The sequence below is a fragment of the Calonectris borealis genome, chromosome 2 (assembly GCF_964195595.1).
Source record: "Calonectris borealis chromosome 2, bCalBor7.hap1.2, whole genome shotgun sequence".
Taxonomy (NCBI): domain Eukaryota; kingdom Metazoa; phylum Chordata; class Aves; order Procellariiformes; family Procellariidae; genus Calonectris; species Calonectris borealis.
The window spans coordinates 25,790,646-25,811,650 of NC_134313.1; the positions used below are offsets into that span (position 1 = coordinate 25,790,646).

The 21,005-nt window shown below is 42.4% G+C and overlaps 1 protein-coding gene across 1 annotated transcript in view; it reads right to left on the bottom strand.

Moving 5' to 3' along the window:
* Positions 1-14,800: 14,800 nt before the first annotated feature.
* The window catches only part of LAPTM4B (lysosomal protein transmembrane 4 beta), a 67,593-nt gene continuing 61,388 nt past the window's right edge, over positions 14,801-21,005 (bottom strand). Inside the window, exon 7 of the mRNA XM_075141404.1 lies at positions 14,801-16,833. Coding sequence (XP_074997505.1) covers positions 16,759-16,833 — 75 coding nt within the window. The 3' untranslated portion in view covers positions 14,801-16,758. The remainder of the gene's footprint in view (positions 16,834-21,005) is intronic.

A 21,005-nucleotide genomic window follows, 5' to 3' on the forward strand; every position in this document is an offset into this window, starting at 1 on the left:
CCCTCCCGCCCCCCCGGGAGCGCCGCGGGCTGAGGGGAGCTGCCGCCTCCCGCCAGCCCCGTCCCCGAGCGGCCGTAGCCCGGCTCAGCCGTACTGAGGGGAGGGAAAGGGGAGGTCCCGCCAGGGAGACACCGGCTTCCCTGCCCAGACCTCCAGAGCCGCCTCTTCCCCGCGCGGCCCCGGGAGGCAGCCGCGGGTGACCGGGCCCCTCTCTCCTCAGCCGCCTCCGCCGTCAGGGACGCGGTCCCGCTCCTTCCCGCCTGTCCCGTGATGGACACGGGCTGTCGCCCCGCTCCCTGCCGCTTGCCCCGTGTAAGGGACGCGGTCCCGCTCCCTGCCGCTTGCCCCGTGTGAGGGACGCGGTCCCGCTCCTTCCCGTCTGTCCCGTGTGAGGGACGCGGGCTGTCCTCCCGCTCCCTCCCGCCTGCCGTGAGGGAAGAAACGGGATCGATGGCGCTCACGGGACACGGGCCGTCGGTCGCACGCCTTCCCGCCTGCCCCCCGAGGGACGCGGGACCCGCTCCCTCCCTTCAGCCCCGTCAGGGGTGCGGGCTGCCGGCCCCGCTCCCTTCCGCCCCTCCGGGCTGCCGGCTGCGGTGGCCCCGTCTCGGCCCCGCCGCCCCGCTCTCGCCGCGCACCTCGGCCCCGCCGCCGATTCGTCCCTGTCAAACCTGGCCCTGCGCTGCGAAGGAGCGGCGAGGGGAGCTCCTCCAGCCCCGAGGAGGAGTGCCTGCCCCGGCCGAGGGGGCTCTCCCCGCAGGAGAGGGCCGTGGCGTCCCCGCTAGAGGAAAGCGGTGTGGTTTTGTTGTGGCGGCTCAGCGCCGGGCCAGCGGCATCCTTCCCCGGCCAGCGCCGTGCTCCCCGGGCCGGCCTGTGCTCCCTTCCAGGGAAGCCGACCAAGGGAAACGTCGGGGAATGGAAATCCCATTCCCCACGCGGAGGACCTCCGGGCCAAGGCAAACAGTCCCTGGTGAATCACCACGGCGAGCCTGTGGGAGTCTCCATCGGGGAAAACGCTCAGGGAGGTGTGAAATAAATGGACCAGGTAGAAGGGACCGTCGTTTCTCAGCTGCCACGGCAGCAGAGCAGTCAATAGTCTGGGTGGAAAAAGCTGAGTGTGGGGTTTATATCAACACTTATGGTTTTATTATGTATGAAGAAATAAAAATAAAATTCCTGCTTTGTTCCAAATTGCAATTTCTGTTTCCTGGAAAAAAAACAACAGTGAAAGCTGTTCCAAATGGCAGAGGTGAGCCAGACTCACTGTCACGTCCAACAGGAAAGGGATAAAATTGCCAAGTCATGCCAATTCCAGTGCATCAGGTGCCAGCGGGGTCCAAGAGAGGAGATTTGTACCTCCCAGAGTTGTTGGGATGGTGAGCAAACTTTGGAAATCAGCAGAGCTAATTTGGGACCTGGACAGGCTGGATCGATGGGCTGAGGTCAACTGCATGAGATTCAACAAGGCCAAGTGCCGGGTCCTGCACTTTGGCCACAACAACCCCATGCAACGCTACAGGCTTGGGGAAGAGTGGCTGGAAAGCTGCCTGGCAGAAAAGGACCTCAGGGTGTTGATTGACAGCTGGCTGAACATGAGCCAGCAGTGTGCCCAGGTGGCCAAGAAGGCCAATGGCATCCTGGCCTGTATCAGAAATAGTGTGGCCAGCAGGAGTAGGGAGGTGATCGTGCCCCTGTACTCGGCACTGGTGAGGCTGCACCTCGAATACTGTGTTCAGTTTTGGGCCCCTCACTACAAGAAGGACATGGAGGTGCTGGAGCGTGTCCAGAGGAGGGCAACGAAGCTGGTGAAGGGCCTGGAGCACAAAATCTTATGGGAAGCGGCTGAGGGAACTGGGGTTGTTTAGTCTGGAGAAGAGGAGGCTGAGGGGAGACCTCATCGCGCTCTACAACTACCTGAGAGGAGGTTGTAGCGAGGTGGGTGTTGGTCTCTTCTCCCAAGTAACTAGCGATAGGACGAGAGGAAATGGCCTCAGGTTGCACCAAGGGAGGTTTAGATTGAACGTTAGGAGAAATTTCTTTACTGTAAGAGTGGTCAGGCCTTGGAACAGGCTGCCCAGGGAAGTGGTTGAGTCACCATCCCTGGAAGTATTTAAAAGACGTGTAGATGAGGCGCTTAGGGACATGGTTTAGTGGGCATGGAAGTGTTGGGTTGACGGTTGGACTCGATGATCTTAGAGGTCTTTTCCAACCTTAATGATTCTATGATTCGACAGCAAACCCAGCAGGGTCAAGTACAGAACTCTTCACCCATTCTGTTTCATCCTTTGTAACGTAGCAAAAGGCGAGGCCCCAGCCACCGTCCCAATTAATGCTCCGTCATCTCAAGATACAGAATCTGTACTCCCGAAGATTTCACTGTGCTGTGGCTTGAGGCACCAGCTGAGCTGCCAGAGGAAGACAAAGGGCAGGAGAGAAAGTGTTGTGGTGAAAAGATGATGTGAGTGCCCAGGGGCTCGGCTTGGCGGCTTCAGCTCCAACTTACGCATAAGAAATCCCACACTAGCTCTTCCCAGAGGCTGTGCAGCCTGCTGCTGTTGGCAGATTGAACATATGGAAGGTAGCCCAGCTGGAGATCGGAGGAAGGGGTATGATGGCAGTGAGTCAGCACAATGAGGCATCTATTTGTTTCATAAGAGACAACTTAGAAGATGGGGGGATTTTTATTTGACTTTATTAATCAACTTTGCTATTTATTTAATACCGTACCAGAAGTTCTGTATATTCCCCACATTACAGAGTCTCACTGTCTCTTTGCCACTTGTCCTTCCTCAAATGACAAGATTCTGTCCTCCTCTTCCATGGTGTGACTTCTTTTCAATCTGGGAGAGACATTGTTCGGTCTGTCAACATTTGGGAGGATGGCTAGAGGAAAGTTGGAAGATGTTAAGTTAGAAAAAGCTGGAGGCTTCTATCAAGCCATGCTTTGATCTGCAGGCAATTATTAAGCTGCTTGAAGAGTCCTAACTGGATACCAGAGAGGCTTTCTGAGTCTCTTCTTTCCTTTCCTGGCTTCTCTCAGTGCCTGGAAGGATAGTTCTCAGTCTGGAAGAAACTCTCGGTGATGTAGGCTGGTTTTGAATTATCACAGGCGACCATATAACGTAAAAACCACATTTCAGAAAGTACATTCCATCTTAAAAGCAGGTGCTTTAGTAAAACAGCAGTGAATTGGTTTTCCTCCTGCTGTTAGAGGACTGTTTCAGACCTTCCTGGTAGTTAGACATTTCCTACTAATTTCCAGCTAAATGTATTTATAGCTATTTTATACTTGCTTTCTAGTACCAATGTAGTCTTTCAACATAAACAGCTCTTTTTCTTCTCCAAGGCTTGCCTAGCTAGTGTATTTAGTGACAGCAATCATTTTCTCTTTCAGCCTTCACTCTTGTTTCACTCAGCAAGCAAGTTCTCGCTGTATATGTGCTGAGCTGGTTCCTGTGGGTGCGTGTAGCAGAACTGAACATGATACGCCATACGAGCTCTCACCAGAACATTTCTATTTATTGAAAATACTTTGCTTGATGTGGTCTAGGATTTCATTTTAATTTTCATTGGCCACATTACCATTGATGGCTGATGGCCGTCTTTGTGTTCAGTTTATAGATGCAGCTGCACCTGTTTGTCAGTGGATAAATCCTACCTAATAGATGATGTCTCATTTCATACTATGGTATTTCATCTCTTTTCTAGTTCTTTCATTCTCAAGATCATTCAGTTCTTTCCAAACAAGATCCTCCTTCTCCTTTACATTTACAATGCCTATTGACCCTCCTATGTTTTATCAGAAAACTTCTACTTTTGCCTGCCAATATCATGAATGAAAAAGTTAAGTGTTAAATAAGATTCCCAAACTGATCTTTTAGTAATTGCTAATAACTTTTTCTCTAACTTTCTGCTTTGAACACTCCCTCATGCCAATTTCCTATTGCCATGAGCTAGGTTCATACTTAGCTCACAGTCCTCCTCCTAGTTCCTATTTCAATTAGTAATTTCCTCTGCGGCAATGCTTTTCTGAAGTGCAGACAGATTAGATCTGCTGCATTTCCTTTCCCTAAAAAAAGCAGGTTAGATGAGCACAACCTAATGATGGGAAACTAATCCTGCATTTATCACTTGTTCACAACATCTTTAATTATTCTTTGCTTCAAAATTTGTTCTGAAGTCTTTAGTACTACTTGGATCAGAATAAAAACTGAGATTACATCTGTACAAATCAAGTTAAGGGATTAATTGCTTCATTCTAAGGGATTAAGTGCTCATTGGGCACCATCTGACTCAATCAAATTGTTAAGAAAATTTGGTATGATACCTGTGCTGTTATTTGGGATAGAAATTGTCTGCTCCCCTTGACGTGAATGTGTTCTAACGTTCATGTCGTCCTTGATTGTAGTTGCTGCTGCTCCTGCTTATTATCCTGCCTTTGTCTGTGTTGACTGTAATAAAATATTTATAGATAGCAAAATTTTTAGCATTGGGTAGACAAGGAGAAGCAAGACAGGTTTCTCAAAGGCTTAGATAAAAGTTTTGTTAGTTTCTATTGCAAACAAGAAAATATTTAGACCTTAGTAAAAAAGGTCTAAATATATGTTGAAATATATAAGAAAGGTTGTTAGTGCAACAAAAAGTCTATGGCTTTTGCCAGTGGAGGAATTCAGCTTTTTATTTATTGACATGCAACATTTGAAATGCTTATAAACAAGATCATAAAGCTGTTGTACTATTAAGTGTCTTTATTAGTCTATAGAGAAATCAAACCATATTTTTAAAATCACTTCAAAAGTTAATATCTGACAGCCTTATGATTGGAAACGTTATAATGTACGTGTAATATTAACTCACAGGGTTTATAAGCCATGCTGCACTGCAATTAATCAAGCACAGTTTCCAATGCATGTGAAAATTGGAATCTATCAATGGAAACACCATCCTTAATTATATAATTAGAAGAGATGCCCTTTCATGGGTCCAGCGCTCACAGAAATGGAGCTGTCTCCACTGACTCCTGAAGTGCCGGATCAGTAGGTACTTGGTGTCTTAAAAAACATACAATGCAAGTTCCTTCTAGTTACAGCGGGATTTTCAAATTTCTACAATAGCTTGAAAGTAAAACTGTATCAATCTTTTCTTTCTCTACTACTCTTCCTAAATAAAGACAAGGCAGATTTTTTTTTTTTTTGGCTTAGATGTCTGGTTTGGTTAAAACTACTGTCATGTAAAGCAGGTATGTTACAGTCAGTCAGTAGCTGTCAATTACTTTATGATTCTCCATTGTTATTACTTAAAATCACTTAAATAAAAGATAAGGATTTAGGGTTCAAGGCATCTAATCTGTTTTCCTGAAGAAGTAGATAGATAATATGCTATATCTCATCATCTCCCCAAAAACATTATCCTTTTGCTATGCCCACAAGCCCTTTCTACTTCAAGTGGGTGCTTAACTTCTTTTCTTTGCTGTTTTGATCATCTGTTCTATAGCTAGCTACCTCCTTGACACTTACATGATTCAAATTTGTACATGGTACATTATATAGCTTCTAAAAAAAAATAAGGGGAGATTTTTTTAAGCCACAATGTTTTCTTACATGGTTCCTTTCCATTCAGCTGACACTTTCCATAATTCCAGGAACATGCTGCTGGTTAAAAACAAATTCAGTAAAGATTCAAACACAGATGTAATGACAAAGTGTTCATTTCTCGCTTGTGGTAAAAAGGACTCACCTGGGCGTTAGTGATGGATCGATAATACATGAATTGCATGGTTCTATTCACAGTTCGTGGTTTGTGAACTTCATTATATATATAAAACCAGGGGAACTGAAACAACTAATTAACTGAAACAATCTTCAATGAAATTAGTTGACAATATTACTACTTTAAAAAGGAAGCAGACTGTCTCATAGCATATATCAACAAAAATGCAGTACTTAAACACATACACTGGTCTGTATTTAAAAAAAAAATTAATACAAAAATATGATTAGTGGAACGTGCCTGCCTCTGAATGACCCAGCTGAAAAATGGTCTGTTAAAAGGCTGTATGGTAATGCATATTCATTAATACAGAGAACTGTGGCTATTATAAACCAGTTTGGTGTTGATTAAATGTTGCATGCTGGAAGCATCTTTTCTTTAGGCTGTGGTACAGCTATGATGCTGACCCCCAGTTAAGTCTGACTTGTGAACCATCTTAAGGAGATAATAGGAGGCACCAAAGCCTGCACTGAACTTAGATTTAAAGGAGGTTACTTATGGTCTTCAAGTTACGCATGTGTTCAGAGGTTTGGTGGTTTCTTAAAAAAATCATCACCTTAAAAAATATTTGACTCCTGAAAGTTTGGCCCTGCAATACCTCGGTTTGTGGTAATGGTCCCGGGAAAACTTGGTGCTTCATGAAGTACATAAGGAAATGTAGATGTTAATTCCCTTTGTTGTCAATCCTGTTCCATCATCCATAAGACAAAAAGTCTGGATCTTGCTGCCAGCTCTGTGCAGAGGACCTCAGGAGTCGAGAAAGGACAACAGGTCTGCCTGGCTCTCTGTGAGTGCTTGTGCTGGTCCCCCTGTGCTCGCTCTTGGGTACACTTCCAGGGCAGATGCTCCAAGCCTCTGTGCAAATAGCCGTTGTTAGCAACAGCCAAGCCACATCTGCACCTCAGACTGTCCTGCAAAAGACTAGGAGCCACTTCTGCATTTTGTGAGGAGCAGATTTCTGCTGGTTTGTGCTGGATGTGTTGTAAGAGCACACAGGGGGACTCCGGTGCTGAACAGCTTCAGGGAGCTTGTGCATAGCAGGGCACCAGCCTGCTCAGCCCTGTCCAAACTGGTGATGTGTTAAACATAATTATCAGGTCTTTATCCTTACCAGATCCCCCTGGGGCCAAGGCAGGAGGTGAATGCCAAGCTCCACAGGCTGGAGAAAACCTGGTTTGCAACATAGAACTGCAGGCACCAAGGGAGCAGTGAAATGTAAAGCAAGTTGAAGGATTTGTAAGGTTGGGTAGCCATTGAACATGCTGTCTAGACATCAGTTTTGGAATTAAACATCCAAGTTCTCTTTTGAGCCTTCTACATACCAAAAGATACAGAATTTCCCGGAATTAATTCATTCCTGAATTAATTTATGGGTTGCCTTACAAAAATAGTCCTTTGTTACTCAAAAAATTGCTGAGGAGAAAAAAAATCCCTTACAAAACATTATCAAATATGAAGGATGGAGACGTAGAATAGCAGAAAACCAGCTTGTTTCTAGTCTAATTTTTCTATCTGCAAGTTTCTATCATTAGGTGCTGTTACACTTCTGTTGGCTGCATTGAAGACACCTTTTATTAAAGTTTTGTTCCCTATGTACTTGCTTATATGCTGTCCTGTCCTGGTTTTGGCTGCGATAGAGTTAATTTTCTTCCTAGTAGCTAGTGTAGTGCTGTGTTTGGGATTTCGTATGAGAATAATGTTAATAACACACTGATGTTTCAGTTGTTGCTAAGTCGTGTTTACCCTAGTCAAGGACTTTTCAGCTTCCCATGCTCTGCCAGGTGCACAGGAAGCTGGGAGGGGGCACAGCCAGGACAGCTGACCCAACTGACCAACGGGGTATTCCATGCCATATGACATCATGCTCAGCATATAAGGCTGGGGAAAGAAGGAAAGGGGGGACGTTCGGAGTGATGCTTCCCAAGTAACCGTTATGTGTGACGGAGCCCTGCTTTCCTGGAGATGGCTGAACACCTGCCTGCCGATGGGAAGTAGTGAATGAATTCCTTGATTTGCTTTGCTTGTGTGCACAACTTTTGCTTTACCTGTTAAACTGTCTTTATCTCAACCCATGAGTTTTCTCACTTTTACCCTTCCCACTGGGTGGGAGTAAGCTGTGTGGGGCTTAGTTGCCGGCTGGGGTTAAACCACGACAGTCCTTTTTGGCGCCCAACGTGGAGCCCAAAGGGTTCGAGATAACAACAGGTTTGATTGGAATGTGCTAGATTGAATTTATAGCTGTTATTGCTGTTCAGCTATTAAAGACTCCTGTGCTTGCTATGGGGCTTGCTTGCCTTACTGCATGTTAGAGTCTAGTGCTCGTTAGTGGCTGCTTTTTGCTTTTGCTGCTTGCTGTACTGCTGTACTGCTGATCACCTTACTCTGCAGTGCCTGGGAACTTTTTGATAACAGTAATGGCGATGCGCCTGGGCTGGCAGATGGCCCGGGCATCGCTGCTATTTCTGTGCTGCTGTACTGGACAGACTGGAACTCCAGTATGAACTTGAGTCGAAGGGACTGTGACTCTGCCAGGTGCAGAAGAAGCTGGGAGGGAGCATAGTCAGGACAGCTGACCCAACTGACCAATGGTGTGTTCCATACCAGATGACATCATGCTCAGTATGTAAAGCTGGGGGAAGAAGAAGGAAGGAGGGACGCTCGGAGTGATGGCGTTTGTCTTCCCAAGTAACGGTTACGCGTGACGGAGCCCTGCTTTCCTGGAGATGGCTGAACACCTGCCTGCTGATGGGAAGTAGTGAATAAATTCCTTGTTTTGCTTTGCTTGCGTGCGTGGCTTTTGCTTTACCTATTAAACTTTTTATCTCAACACACGAGTTTTCTCACTTTTACTCTTCCGATCCTCCCCCCCATCCCACCGGGGGGGAGTGAGCGAGCGGCTGTGTGGTGCTTAGTTGCTGGCTGCAGTTAAACCATGACATGTCCTTAAGTCACCTCCTAAATCTGAGTTGATAAAGGCATTGCATTTCCTGAGTTTTTCGCTTGATGGCATATTTTCCAACTCTCTAATGGTTCTTTCAGCTCTTTGCTAACCCACTCCAAGGTTTTCAAAACATTCTGCTTGAATTATTCACATCTCTAAGATATAGGCAAAATAGAATCTTTTTTTTTTTGCCTTTTTCTTGATGATTTATACTTTCTTTAAAGTCATGGATGAAGAATCTTAAGCACCATGGAGTCAAAAACTGATTCTTGCAGAATTTCTCTTGAAACACACTCACTTACTGAGTATTCTTTGCTCACATACATCAGAGATTTATCGGCTGTTTTGCAATCTATTTCATATGTGCAGCGCTGTTGCTATATCATTCTAGTTTCCTAGTCAAAATGTTGTGTTGTATCAGGTAAAGTGCCTAAGAAATGTCCAAGTGTGTAATGTTTACACTTGACCCCATATTGATCCGTTTCATAGCCCCTTTAAAAAAAGAAAAAAGGATAGTTTGACAAAGTCTGTTTCCCCAAGCAGTCCTGCGTTCTATTATCAGTTTTCTGAGTAATGCACTAAATGACAGAATTATGGAAAAATTTATGTAGGAAGTGACCTAAAAAAAAAATAATCCCCAAGGATGGTGTTCAGCTTCTCTAAGTTATAGCCTTGTATGATGAATCTTCTGTTATACCTGAAGTCTAAAAATTTTAATTCAGGAACTCTCCCAAACATGCTTTTTGAGTGCCACCACTGGTGGTGGTGGTGGCATTTGCCAATGTTTTGGCTCTGCACCAGATCACTATGCTTTTAAAGACTGAAGAGGAAGAAAACTTTGAAAAAGAAGCTGTAGTAAAAGGACAAAGGATGAAAGGCTTCTTAAAAATACTACTAGATATAGTAGTAGATATTGTAGATATAGAATATTTTAAATCATTTAATGTGTTCCTAGTAATGTTAAAAAAAAAAGTCCTCAACCCTCCCTGCCCCCAAATATCTGGAAAATCCATCCAAATGTAAGATGGTATTTCACAAAAAAAGGCATCAGAGCAAAATTGCAGTAAAAGAAAAAGTATGAGATGCCAAAGAATATCTGTAGTAACTTGTACAGTAACTTGTAGTAACTTGTACAGTTTGTAGCTGGGTTAAACATGGTTACGTAGTAAAAGGATACTGCAAATACTGCCACTGAATCCAACCCAAAGGCAAAAGTTACACTCACAATAAGATGAATAAGCTCTTTTTGCTTCAAAAGCAAAGAAGAATGAATTATCTACTTTGTTAGCTATATGATAAGTATAATGCAGGAATGCTAGTTAGAAACTTAAAAAAGTCCAGAAAAGACATCGTATATTGGGTGTATGTAGACATCACAAACAAGATCAGGGATCACATCTCGAAACTTTCCCAGCTTGTGACTCTGTCTGGTCTCATAACCCCTGAGGAAAAGCCATAATTCCTCAAACATTCACCTCCCTCCTTTTCTCAGACACCCCTTTTTGTAGCTCATCCTCAGGCTGCTCATGGAAAATGAACTGGTCCCAGTTGAACTGGGACTGTGCTGCCCGTGCAGCCTCTCATACAAGAGCCACAGAGAAGGCAGCCCGAGCGGTTAAATGCAGCCCACATCTAAATGTTGCTGCTGCACAGCCGCACAGCGGCAACTGTGGAAACATATCTTATGTTGCTCAGTGCTAATAGGAGTTACAGATGAGTTTTTCTGAGCTTCTTTTTTTTGCAGGGGGTCTACTTTTCTAGTCCCCTGGAGTGTTTACAGTGTCTGTTCAGCATAATGATACTTTGCCTTTATTTTTTTAAACTACTGTGTCAGAACTTTTTATCCAGGCTGAAAAATTGAATTGCAAAGAGAGGAAAAAGCAACCAAAAGATAACGATGTATTATGCTGTGCTTTGGGCTTTTTTTCCTGCTAATTCACAAGATAAAAAACCACAAAGAAAATATACCTTTGCAACAGAAACCAACCAGTTTCTAAGATGAAAATGTGGCCACAAATACCTTTACTAAATATCTATATTTAAAAGGAAAACATTTGCATTAAAAAAAGAAGCAAACTTCAATATTTTTGGTAAAAAAAAAAACCCAAAACTACTGTATCAACTAGTCTGGTTCATTTTTAATGAACTACTTTAGTTGCTTTTTCTTTATGAGAAGCAAAGAAGCAGGATCACACAATAGCAGGAAATTTAAGCTGGCCTGTGCAACTGATAAAGCTAATTTCATCCTCAGCTCTAATGCAATGAAGGAAATGAAACCCATTCCAATTTTCTAACGATTTGATGGGGAGAAGACGTTATGAACTCACAAAAGATAAATGTTTGTAACTAATTGCCAGCTCTTGCCTTTGTTCCTTTACTTTCATTGCTCTTGCTGCTCTCAGGTGAGTGCATCTGATACTGCCAAGAATGACCAATCTCCCAGTGTGTTCCACCAATTTATTGTTTATGTAGCAGTCTTAAACTGGTGTACTGGTGATACACAAAATACAACTCTAAAAGTAATTGTCTGTCCAGCCACCTTTTCTCCATAAGAGACAGGACGCCTGTTTGTGCTTGCCTCTGGCCCAGAAAGGAGCCCGAATAATCTGCCATCCATAAAGTAAAACATATCTGTCTTATTAGGACAGTATCTGTATTTTTAAGAACACCTTGCCCATCCTGACATTGAATGTGCTCAGAGGAATTGATGCTAATAGTCTACCAATGTTGGACCTCTGTCTCTAATGGCATCCTTGCTTCTGCTGTCATGAAGGGACCTGAAATGGGGCACTTTGGAGGGGGCAACAGTTTCAAAATTACAGGTGATCAACTCCCCAGAGTTCCTGATGATGAAGTAGAAGGAATCTCAAAAAAAAAAACCCCTCAATCCCTCCAAAAACCAGAAGTATTTAGATATTTGGGCAAAGTTTATATGAAAACAGAAACCTGTTAGAGTTATTAGCCGGATGCACTTCAGTACTGTAATGGAGCCTAGGTTCTGGGCTAAAAAGCTGTGTGTGGCCCATCCCTCCTCTTGCTGGTCATGTTGAGCTCAAAGAGCAAACAGAAGTCCTCTGAAATGGCTGCAGAGACTCTGCTGTGCTGCAGCTCCCTCTCTCAGAGTAGCTTCACAGCTCTTCTGTCTCTGCTGGCTAGCAAGCTTCTCCTGTAAGCCAAGTAGCCAGCCCTGCTGCATGCCTGATTCATCTCCTTGCTGTTTATTCAGCCTTCCAAGTGACCCTGTGTCCTCTGCTCAGACTAATTAGTTAAGTCCAGCTCTGGCTACAAAGGACAAACCTTTCATGACTTTCTGAAAACCCTCCCGTTTGAAAGGTTTGAATAATCTGAAAGAAAAAAAGTAATTTACTGCATTAAATTTCACATAAGTTCTTAATTAAAATAAACTACTGTTGTAGCTCATTGTCTAGGATATAGTTGTAGAACTGCCTTTTTGCTTTGAAATAACTTTATATCTGCTGGCTGGGTGACAGTGAGGTTTTCACTCCTGTTGCTTTGGTATCCTATTCTGCTGGAGGTAGACACAGGCTGCAGGCAGAAGGTCACAGATCTGGCTTCCACACCCTGCTGAGCTATTCAGCTGAAAAACTGGCCACGTTGCAGAACCATTTTGGGTCAAATCCATGGGTGTGGAGACATCATTTACAAATACCTCTGAAAGAATGCTAATCCTGATTTATCGGAGCCAAGCCCCCCTTTAGAAAACTATGGCTGCTGTTTTGGGTTTCTCAGAGCTGTGAACTGAGATAGTGCTGGAACATCTCTGTAGCCACAGGCACTGAATTTTTGCAAGAAATGCTTTTTTGTGGTACCTGACTGCAATTTCTGCAGCTAATAGAGACATGTAAATGGGAAGGATATAACTTCGCTCCAGAGAAGCAGCCTCTAAAGAGAGCACCCTCTAAGGAGAGAGCTTCTAAGGAGAGTACCCTCTAAGGAGAGAATCTCTAAGGAGGGCAGCCTCTAATGATATAACTTGGCTCCAGAGAAGCAGCTCAGAGTCTTCTGTCAAACTAGGTGGTTTGGCAGGAATTTAACCAATACTCCTTTAGGTTTAGAAAAATAAATTTGTAGATGTCTTTGCCTTACAACAAATAAGACCAAGGTATCATCCACTCCAGTGATGAAAGTCCGAAACAGAGCTGGTGTAACAGCTAACGTAACAGATTACAGGAGCAATTATATTTCCTCCTGACCATAGCATAGGAGAAAGAGAGCACATAAGCCAACCAGGTTTGTAGCAGTGAACCCTGTCAATGCAACGACATCTCTCTCTCTGTGCTGTTTAAAGGACATACATGAACATTGCCCTCCCATGCTCTGTCCCTGTTGACACTCTTCTCTCCATTCTGCCTTTACTGGTAGCCAAGTCTTCCATCTTGCATATTCAAAGCATCAGTGTGCAGACTTGTTGATATTAGCAAAAATTTGTTAGAACTATCATGATGTCCCTAGTTGCTATGCTTTGGCCAACAGGGTAGCGGTGAGGAATGCCCTATTTTGAAAGCACAGGGTTTGGAATTTGTTTCAGACTAGCTATTGTTCCCTCTGCTTCCTTGCCAAGCTTTTCTCTGCCCATAAGTTGGTCTGATATGGGCTTTGGTAACATGTAAAGTCTGGATTGTTTTTACCAACCAGAGGTTTTCCCAAAGAAGTACAGACAGGCTAACACCTAAAATAATGGTCACTAATAATGGTTTTAGAAAATGTGAGGTTCTTACAAGCACGAGTGCCACACTGTTGGGTCACCACTATGAATTCCGTTTTGCTTTCTCCAATACGATGCATGGATGAGTGTAAAATGAAGGGAAGCTGCATTGTTCCATCAGGAATAAGAGCATCAGGCACAGATGAAAGAAATGGGATTTGTGCCTTAGCATGTGTAGGCTTTGTGAAGCCTGCAAAGCCTTATAACAGATATTTCAAAGAATTAGAAGATTTCAGCAAAAGATCTACTTATATTTCTGATAGGTTTAGATTCCTACTTGCTGGTTTTGGCCCAATATTTATGATGTTCCATGTCAACATACATTGAAAATATTTTCTTTCCACTCTTAAGTTACTAGAAATTATTAATAATAAACTACTATATTAGAGTTTAAGATAAGAAAAAAGGAGAGAATTTGAGTAAGCACATGCTCCTAATATCTGGGAGAAAGGGAAAAATGCAAGGAATAGTGAAAAAAGCACTGTTAGGAGCAAGCATTTCCCAACGCACAGAAACTTAAGAAGCCAGGTTTTTAATGGGTTTCTGTGTCACAGATGACTGACTATTAAAAATTAATTATAGAAAAGCTGTGGTGTGAATTCCCCAGGATTAGACATGGAAATGGAGAAAGAATTCAACAACCGAGGATAAAAAACCTTCAGCTGGAGTTCATGTCTCTTCATGTAACTCAGAGAATCTCGTTTTTCTTTGGGAGCAGGGGAATTCATCTCCCACGTGGATCCTCTGATATGTCAGCAGGGCTGAACTTATATTACATTATCTGCTCCCGCCTTCCCAGCTGTCTATCTACAGTATATATAGGAATGTCATGGTTTTGATACCATAACCTCCCTGCCCTCTTTAACTCAAATTGGACAAAATCCAAAAGGTATTAGGAGTACTGGCAGGACACATGTACTTGCACTTATGCACATATGGTGTGTGTGAAGAAGTCTTGATTCTTTAGTAAGACAAGCTAAAGTCTACAGAAATTTCATGTGAATTAGCACAACGTTATCCCTATAATGATGTGGAGAAAAAGAAGCCCCAGCTTTCAGTGTAGCTCAGTATAGCCCTGTTCTGTATCACACACTTCATCAGACCTGGAAAACTGCCTGCAGTTCTGGACAATGAACTAAAAACTTGAATTACCTCTTGATTTTATTGTACAATAAATTATAGAACTTACTGTTCTATTTTCCATTTATACAGTATGGAGGGAAAGCTGGTGAATAGACTGGTGGGTGGACTGAAAAACTGTTTTTTAGGTCATTTACAGAGAAAATCCTGCCATGTCAGATTGACTGGACAGGAATTTATGTATGTTTGTGCTTGGAAGACCAGCAAAAATGATTTCGATAGTCTTGAGGAAACACCCTTTTATTGTAGAGAAGTTTGTATACAGAGATGTGATGTAGTTACAACCAGCTTTTCTCAAACAGATGACTGTTTAAAATCCTTCACAAATCTGTCAAGAATGAAAGAAAATGAAGCTCAGAAGCCCAGCCAGCCAGCCCAAACCCCAAATTCAGATTAATTCCCAGAGATAACTGTAATGACATAATAATATATGGAGTTATTCTGAAGGAAGCAATAGGACTGTGGCAGAGATCAATGGATGGACTTCAGGATTGGTTCAGTCAAAAGCATTGCTTAGTTTGATCTCAGAGTAGATGAACCCTGAAGTAAAATTCCAACAAGCAGATGGGGACCTGCCTTTTCCCAGGGGTGTGAAAGAGACAGGAAGAAAGAGTCTGGCCCTTCCTTCCCTGGCCTCTGCAAGGACAGGTCACAGTGGCAACCTCCGTGAAAAGAAGTTGTGGGTCCTGTGTTCCCCTGGAAAGTTCTTTTCCAGAAAAAGGCAGGAAAAGCTCCACTCTTCTTCAGTTTGCAGAATGGAGTCAATGCACTGAGGGTGAGAACGGGTGTCCTCCTTAGGAAGGGTGTGGACTCACATGCCAGCCGAGTCACAGGAGAGATGAAACCTCAGTTTCTTCTGGTGCCCCTCCAAACTGTGGCCCAGCTCTGCACTGCCCTTCACCTGGGGCGGTGTGCAATGGCATCAGTCTAGCTTCAGCCTGTTCAATCACCCCAAATGCAGAGGAGACACCACAGGGGGAAACGATGAGAGGTAGAGACACACATTATATTCCCTTTTCCTGTTCCTTTTCAATTAAAAGTAGATCCTTCATCAACAACAAAAAGTTACATGTGCAGGAGGCACTTCGCTGGGGAAGAAATAAATACCTCACACAAGCATTCCTGGATGGATGAGTCCCATGAGAAAGATTCTCAGCACAACCAGTTCAGTCATAAAAAGAATGTATATGAGAAACACGCAAAACATATCTGCTAATGCTCGAGGAAGTTACATGCATAAGCTTCCCATACGTTGGGAACATGTATCTTAGAATCTGCATAATTTAGTTCACACTCAGCAGAACATTGCGATATTTACAGGCACATTCCAATGGGAAAACATTTGCATATTGAGTGCAAAAGATGCAGCTTTGTCACGTAACCATGGGGCTTCAAAAGCAGGGATTTTGTGACCTCAAAATACTATTTGTGAAGTTGGTGGGGAGGAAAAAGGTGTGTAGGCAGGAAAAGAAAATTACCAGAAGTTGGTAAGAATTCTTTTTTTTTGAGCATTAGAACAGTTGCAGGCTGGGACAAAGTGAGTCCGTGTAGACCACAGGTTCTGGCTTGTTACACATCACAGAGTGCTTTGTCTACTCTCATTTCCCATACTTGTTCTTCCCAATTAAATTTGTTTCCCATTAGCCAGGTTGATGAGAATAGTGCATAAGACTCATTCTTCTTTTTGCAATCATCACCCTTCATAGCATAATAACTTAATAAATTCTTGCAGAACAGGAGTGAAGTGGAATGTCACTTTTTTGGACTTGGTCTGTATTCTGAAGGTGAAAGTGGGCATCTGAGAAACACATTTGTAATGCTTTGGAAGTTTTACAAATAAAAAAAAGAAAGTTACACTCTGAACCTGATTGAGAATCCAGAGTTCTATGTTCTCTAGCACTGCATGTCAGACACGGTGGAAAAAGCGTGACTACCGTAACCTTAGTGCTACCCAGATTTCTTCTGAAACTAGTTCACTAGTTTTTGAAACGCCACTGTAGTTGCAGCAAATTATTAAAACTATCTACAGAATTGTAATCATACAATTTATGTTTCAATATGCCAGCAAAACCGCAATGTATATAACCCATAGAGGTTATATCCTGGAAGTGAAATTATCAAACTATTGCTCCAATGTCTGAAAAGTAAAGCTATCCTCGCTAGGTACACAGCACTCTCTCACTTATGCTGACACATAAGGTGGTGGTGGATCTTTAGCACCGCCGTTCACAGGATCATCATATGGTGGCAACAGGACCTGCAGGAAAGGAAAAAAAGGTTATATTTTTTAAAAAGAAATCACCTGATAATATTTACAGAAAAGAAAACTCTTAAGGCCTTATCCTAAAAAATAACAAAAAAGAGTAAATTAGTAAACAGGAGCAGAATAGTTAGAAAATGAAACAGTATTAGCTTGAAGTTCCTCCTTTTCAATTTGTGTGCCTGTTTTCATTACGAAGGAAAACATGATTTCTTATTGATTCCAGTGACAGCTTGATTTCGGCCAAAAATCATTCATTAGTGGTACCTGAATTTGTTCAATCTGGCAGTGACAGTAGCTGTTTATTCTGCAGCTCTCCTCTGTCAAGAGTGCTTAAACCATGTCTCCTGGAGGAGTGTCCTGGTTTCGGCTGGGATAGAGTTAATTTTCTTCCTAGTAGCTGGTGTAGTGCTGTGTTTTGGATTTCGTATGAGAATAATGTTGATAACACACTGATGTTTTAGTTGTTGCTAAGTCGTGTTTACCCTAGTCAAGGACTTTTCAGCTTCCCACACTCTGCCAGGTGCACAAGAAGCTGGGAGGGGGCACAGCCAGGACAGCTGACCCAACTGGCCAAAGGGATATTCCGAAACACACGACGTCATGCTCAGTATATAAACTGGGGGGAGTTGGCCAGGCGGCAGTGACCGCTGCTCGGGAACTGGCTGGGCATTGGTCACCGGGTGGTGAGCAATTGCATTGAGCACCACTTATTTTGTATATTCTTTCATCATTATTATGATTATTATTTTCCCTTCCTTTTCTGTTCTGTTAAACTGTCTTTATCTCAACCCACGAATTTTACTTTTTTTTTTCAGTTCTCTCCCCCATCCAGCTGGGTGGGGGGGAGCGAGTGAGTGGCTGTATGGTGTTTGGCTGCCTGCCGGGTTAAACCACAACAAAGAGTGCTCAAACTGCTAAGCCAGAGTGAGAAAAGTCCTGAAAACCTCTCTTTCTGAGGTGTCCCTGGAATAGCTAATAATTATTTTGGGATGGGGAGAAAGAAAGCAAATGGGGAACAAATTATCCAATGTCTAAATAAATCTCCAGTTTTCTGCTTCTGGGGCCATGAGAAGGAAGACCTACATTCCCAAAAGCCCTTCAGTGAATACTTAAACGTCTGATAGAAATTAGGACAGCTTTAATCATATATCATGCCCATTCATAGGAGTCCAGGCAGCTTCCTAGGACATCGGAGATGCAAGGCGACACAGGGCAGAGGAGGGATTTGAACCAAGATTTCTACTTCTTTAGGCAAGCATGCTAGCTGTCATGCAATTTTTAATGGCACCAGCACTGACATTAATTAGCTTGCATGCGAAAAGGCAAAGGAGCACTTGGTCTCTGAATCCCAGCAGGGACTGAGGATAAAATAGATGTCTGAATGAAGAATGACTGTACATTCCCTAAAATATCTTAATATCGTGTAAGAGTATCAGTTGTAATGCATTGGCAGAGATACTTTATGCAGCTGAAAATCAATTATTCATGACGGAATTCCCAGATTTATCAGCATCGCTTCTTGGTCATTAAAGAGCACATAAAGCTGATTGTCTAAACATACATAGGGAAAATCCTGATCTCAATAAAGTCAATGGAAGTTTTGCCATGAGAGGATTTCAACAGTTCTTAAAGAAGTTGATAAATTGCCTTCTGCAAAGAACCATCTGTAATCATCCCTTTTGGACCTCATCCACAACATAACAAAATCAGTGGGAATCTGTCTATAGATTTATATAGACTTTGGATCAGGCTTTTGTGGGATAGTTCCAAGGGTGATTCACATTATACTTATGTGAGTTTACAGACATGCGTTGATGACCATGTGTTCAAATACATCTGTGCACATGTTTGTTAGATTACAGAATGGCTACCTTGGCATCTTCAGCCCTTAATCAAAAAAGTTTCATTATTTAGAAAAGGAAATTGTCAGAGCCATCACTCTTTATTAATACCATATGTTTGAGCTTGTAAATGCGATATACTATGCACACATCTCCTACATAATCTAAAAAGCCTTGTATTGAAAAGCATTTAATAAATTATATCGACTTTAAAGGGTGCAAATAGCTTATGGCAGACTACTCAGCTTGTGAAATTAGGACAACATATAGAACTTCAAATAAATATTGTGATAAAAATCATAAATATATTTTGCAATGTAACCTCAGTAAATAACACCGCTAAAGCCTGTAAACTGTGAAAACCACTGCAGTTGAGACCCTCTCCTTAGCGCTGATCATTAGTTTAATAACAGGGTGTCTAGTAAAATCCCTGTGTTATTAAAAAAGGCACTAGTTTCTCAAATGTACTGAAACATGTTTGTTAGTTGATTATGAAGCAATATAATTAGTAATTAAATCTGATCTCCAGATGACTCTGAAAATGGATCAAGTTCACTTTATGAAGATTTACCTGTCTTATTGCACTCTTGTAATGCTAAGCCCCAAACTGCGGTCCATTCCTTTCAGGTTCAGAGTCCATTTCATCAGGTGTGATAAGAAATGACAGCGACGCAATTCAAAAAGCTGTCCATCTTCCAGGTCTACGAGCTGATTAATAAAGGACAATACCTCTTCCTGTGCTCTGATCCTCTTTTACCAATGTGTCCTAAGACTACTCTAGCTACATCAATATTATTACTTCAGCATTGAGGTTACTGTCATTTGCAGTAGGTCTCCTGGAGGCTTTACTGATATGAGCGAGCTTCTTCATTCCCTTCACTCCTGTATGAAACAAAATCTGTCTGGTAGGAGAACAGCCTCCGGGTGAGGCTTTTACCTCTTGGGAGGTGAGCGCTCCGCTTTGCTCTATGGACCCAAAACTCATATGTGGGTCAATGGCCCCAAGGATCCTCAGAAGACGCTTTCTTATCGACAGCTCAACAAAAAGTGAGGGGCGATAGGAATACCTACAGGAACCATTTTGGAGAAGCCACTGGCTAAATCCGAAGGCATATGGGTTTCTATAGGAATATTCAAGGTAAGTTGAGTATGAACTGGGGAGGCCACTAAAAAGGTTCAGAAGTTTCACAAGAAAATGATCTACAGTGGGAGGCTAAAGAGTATTTGCCAAATGTCTGTAAGGTTTAGGGTCACTTCATTGCTGGCAAAGGTTATTTGTCTGAACAGTTCTATCAGTGACGACTTTACAGGCTTACTCCCCACACATTTTTGTGTTTAAATATTTAAATATCCTGATCTTGCATTGCCTGACATGAACAGACTAGTGATAAAAAATAATGAGTGTAGAATGAGCAGAATTCAAAATTACTACATTTGCCTAGCAGTGTTTGAGTTAGACAAAGAAAATATGGACAGGATGTTAAACAAAGGTTAAGATGAATGAACGTGATGGACAACACGTGGAAGAAAGCACTCAGAGTTTGTGGAATACATGGCGCTGGCTGGGACCCCAAGTATCTCACGTCATTAGTGTAGTAAAAGTCCTTTAAACTAATTTAACTGTTTTACTATCAGTCAATGTGGTTTTGTTACTGTTACTTAAACATCTGTCAACTGTAAGTCTAAATAATCATCCTTTAGCTTCCGTGAGAGTTTGAATAACTCTTCAACCACTCTATAATTACAAATCTTGCAACTTTGCCTCTGTAAGACTACCTTTTAATTATTTCTGACAAGAACAGAGTCTCAGGCCATTACTTTCCCTTAATAATTTTTCCATCTTTTCTCAATTAAGTCTATTTTGGCGAAAGGGAGAAATATGATAAAACCTGAATTATCTCAGCTTTTAACTGTTTACTGTTGAAATGGTTAACTGTTTACAAAAATTTCAAGGAAAAGAGAATTCCATTAGTATTTTAATAATTGAATTTATACCAAAGTAGCTGAAATGAAAATCTGTATCAGAGTAGTTTTCCCTTCTCTTGTGTTAATTTTAAATCTCAACATGGTTTAATGGAAGCAGATAAGTGCCTTGGACATAAAACAGCATAATTATTCAGGCAGTAAGTTATGCTCTCCAGAGACATAAAATGGAAGCCAGTCACTGAGCCAAAGGCTGAATTCAGAAACTGGAAAAAATGACAGAAACTCACTATTCAGTCTTATCTAAGAACCTAATTAGAATGGATGCAGTCTAAAATATTTCATGAAGTACAAAAATATATGCATTTTTTAGGTCTATGGTATCCCCAAGGCAGAATATCC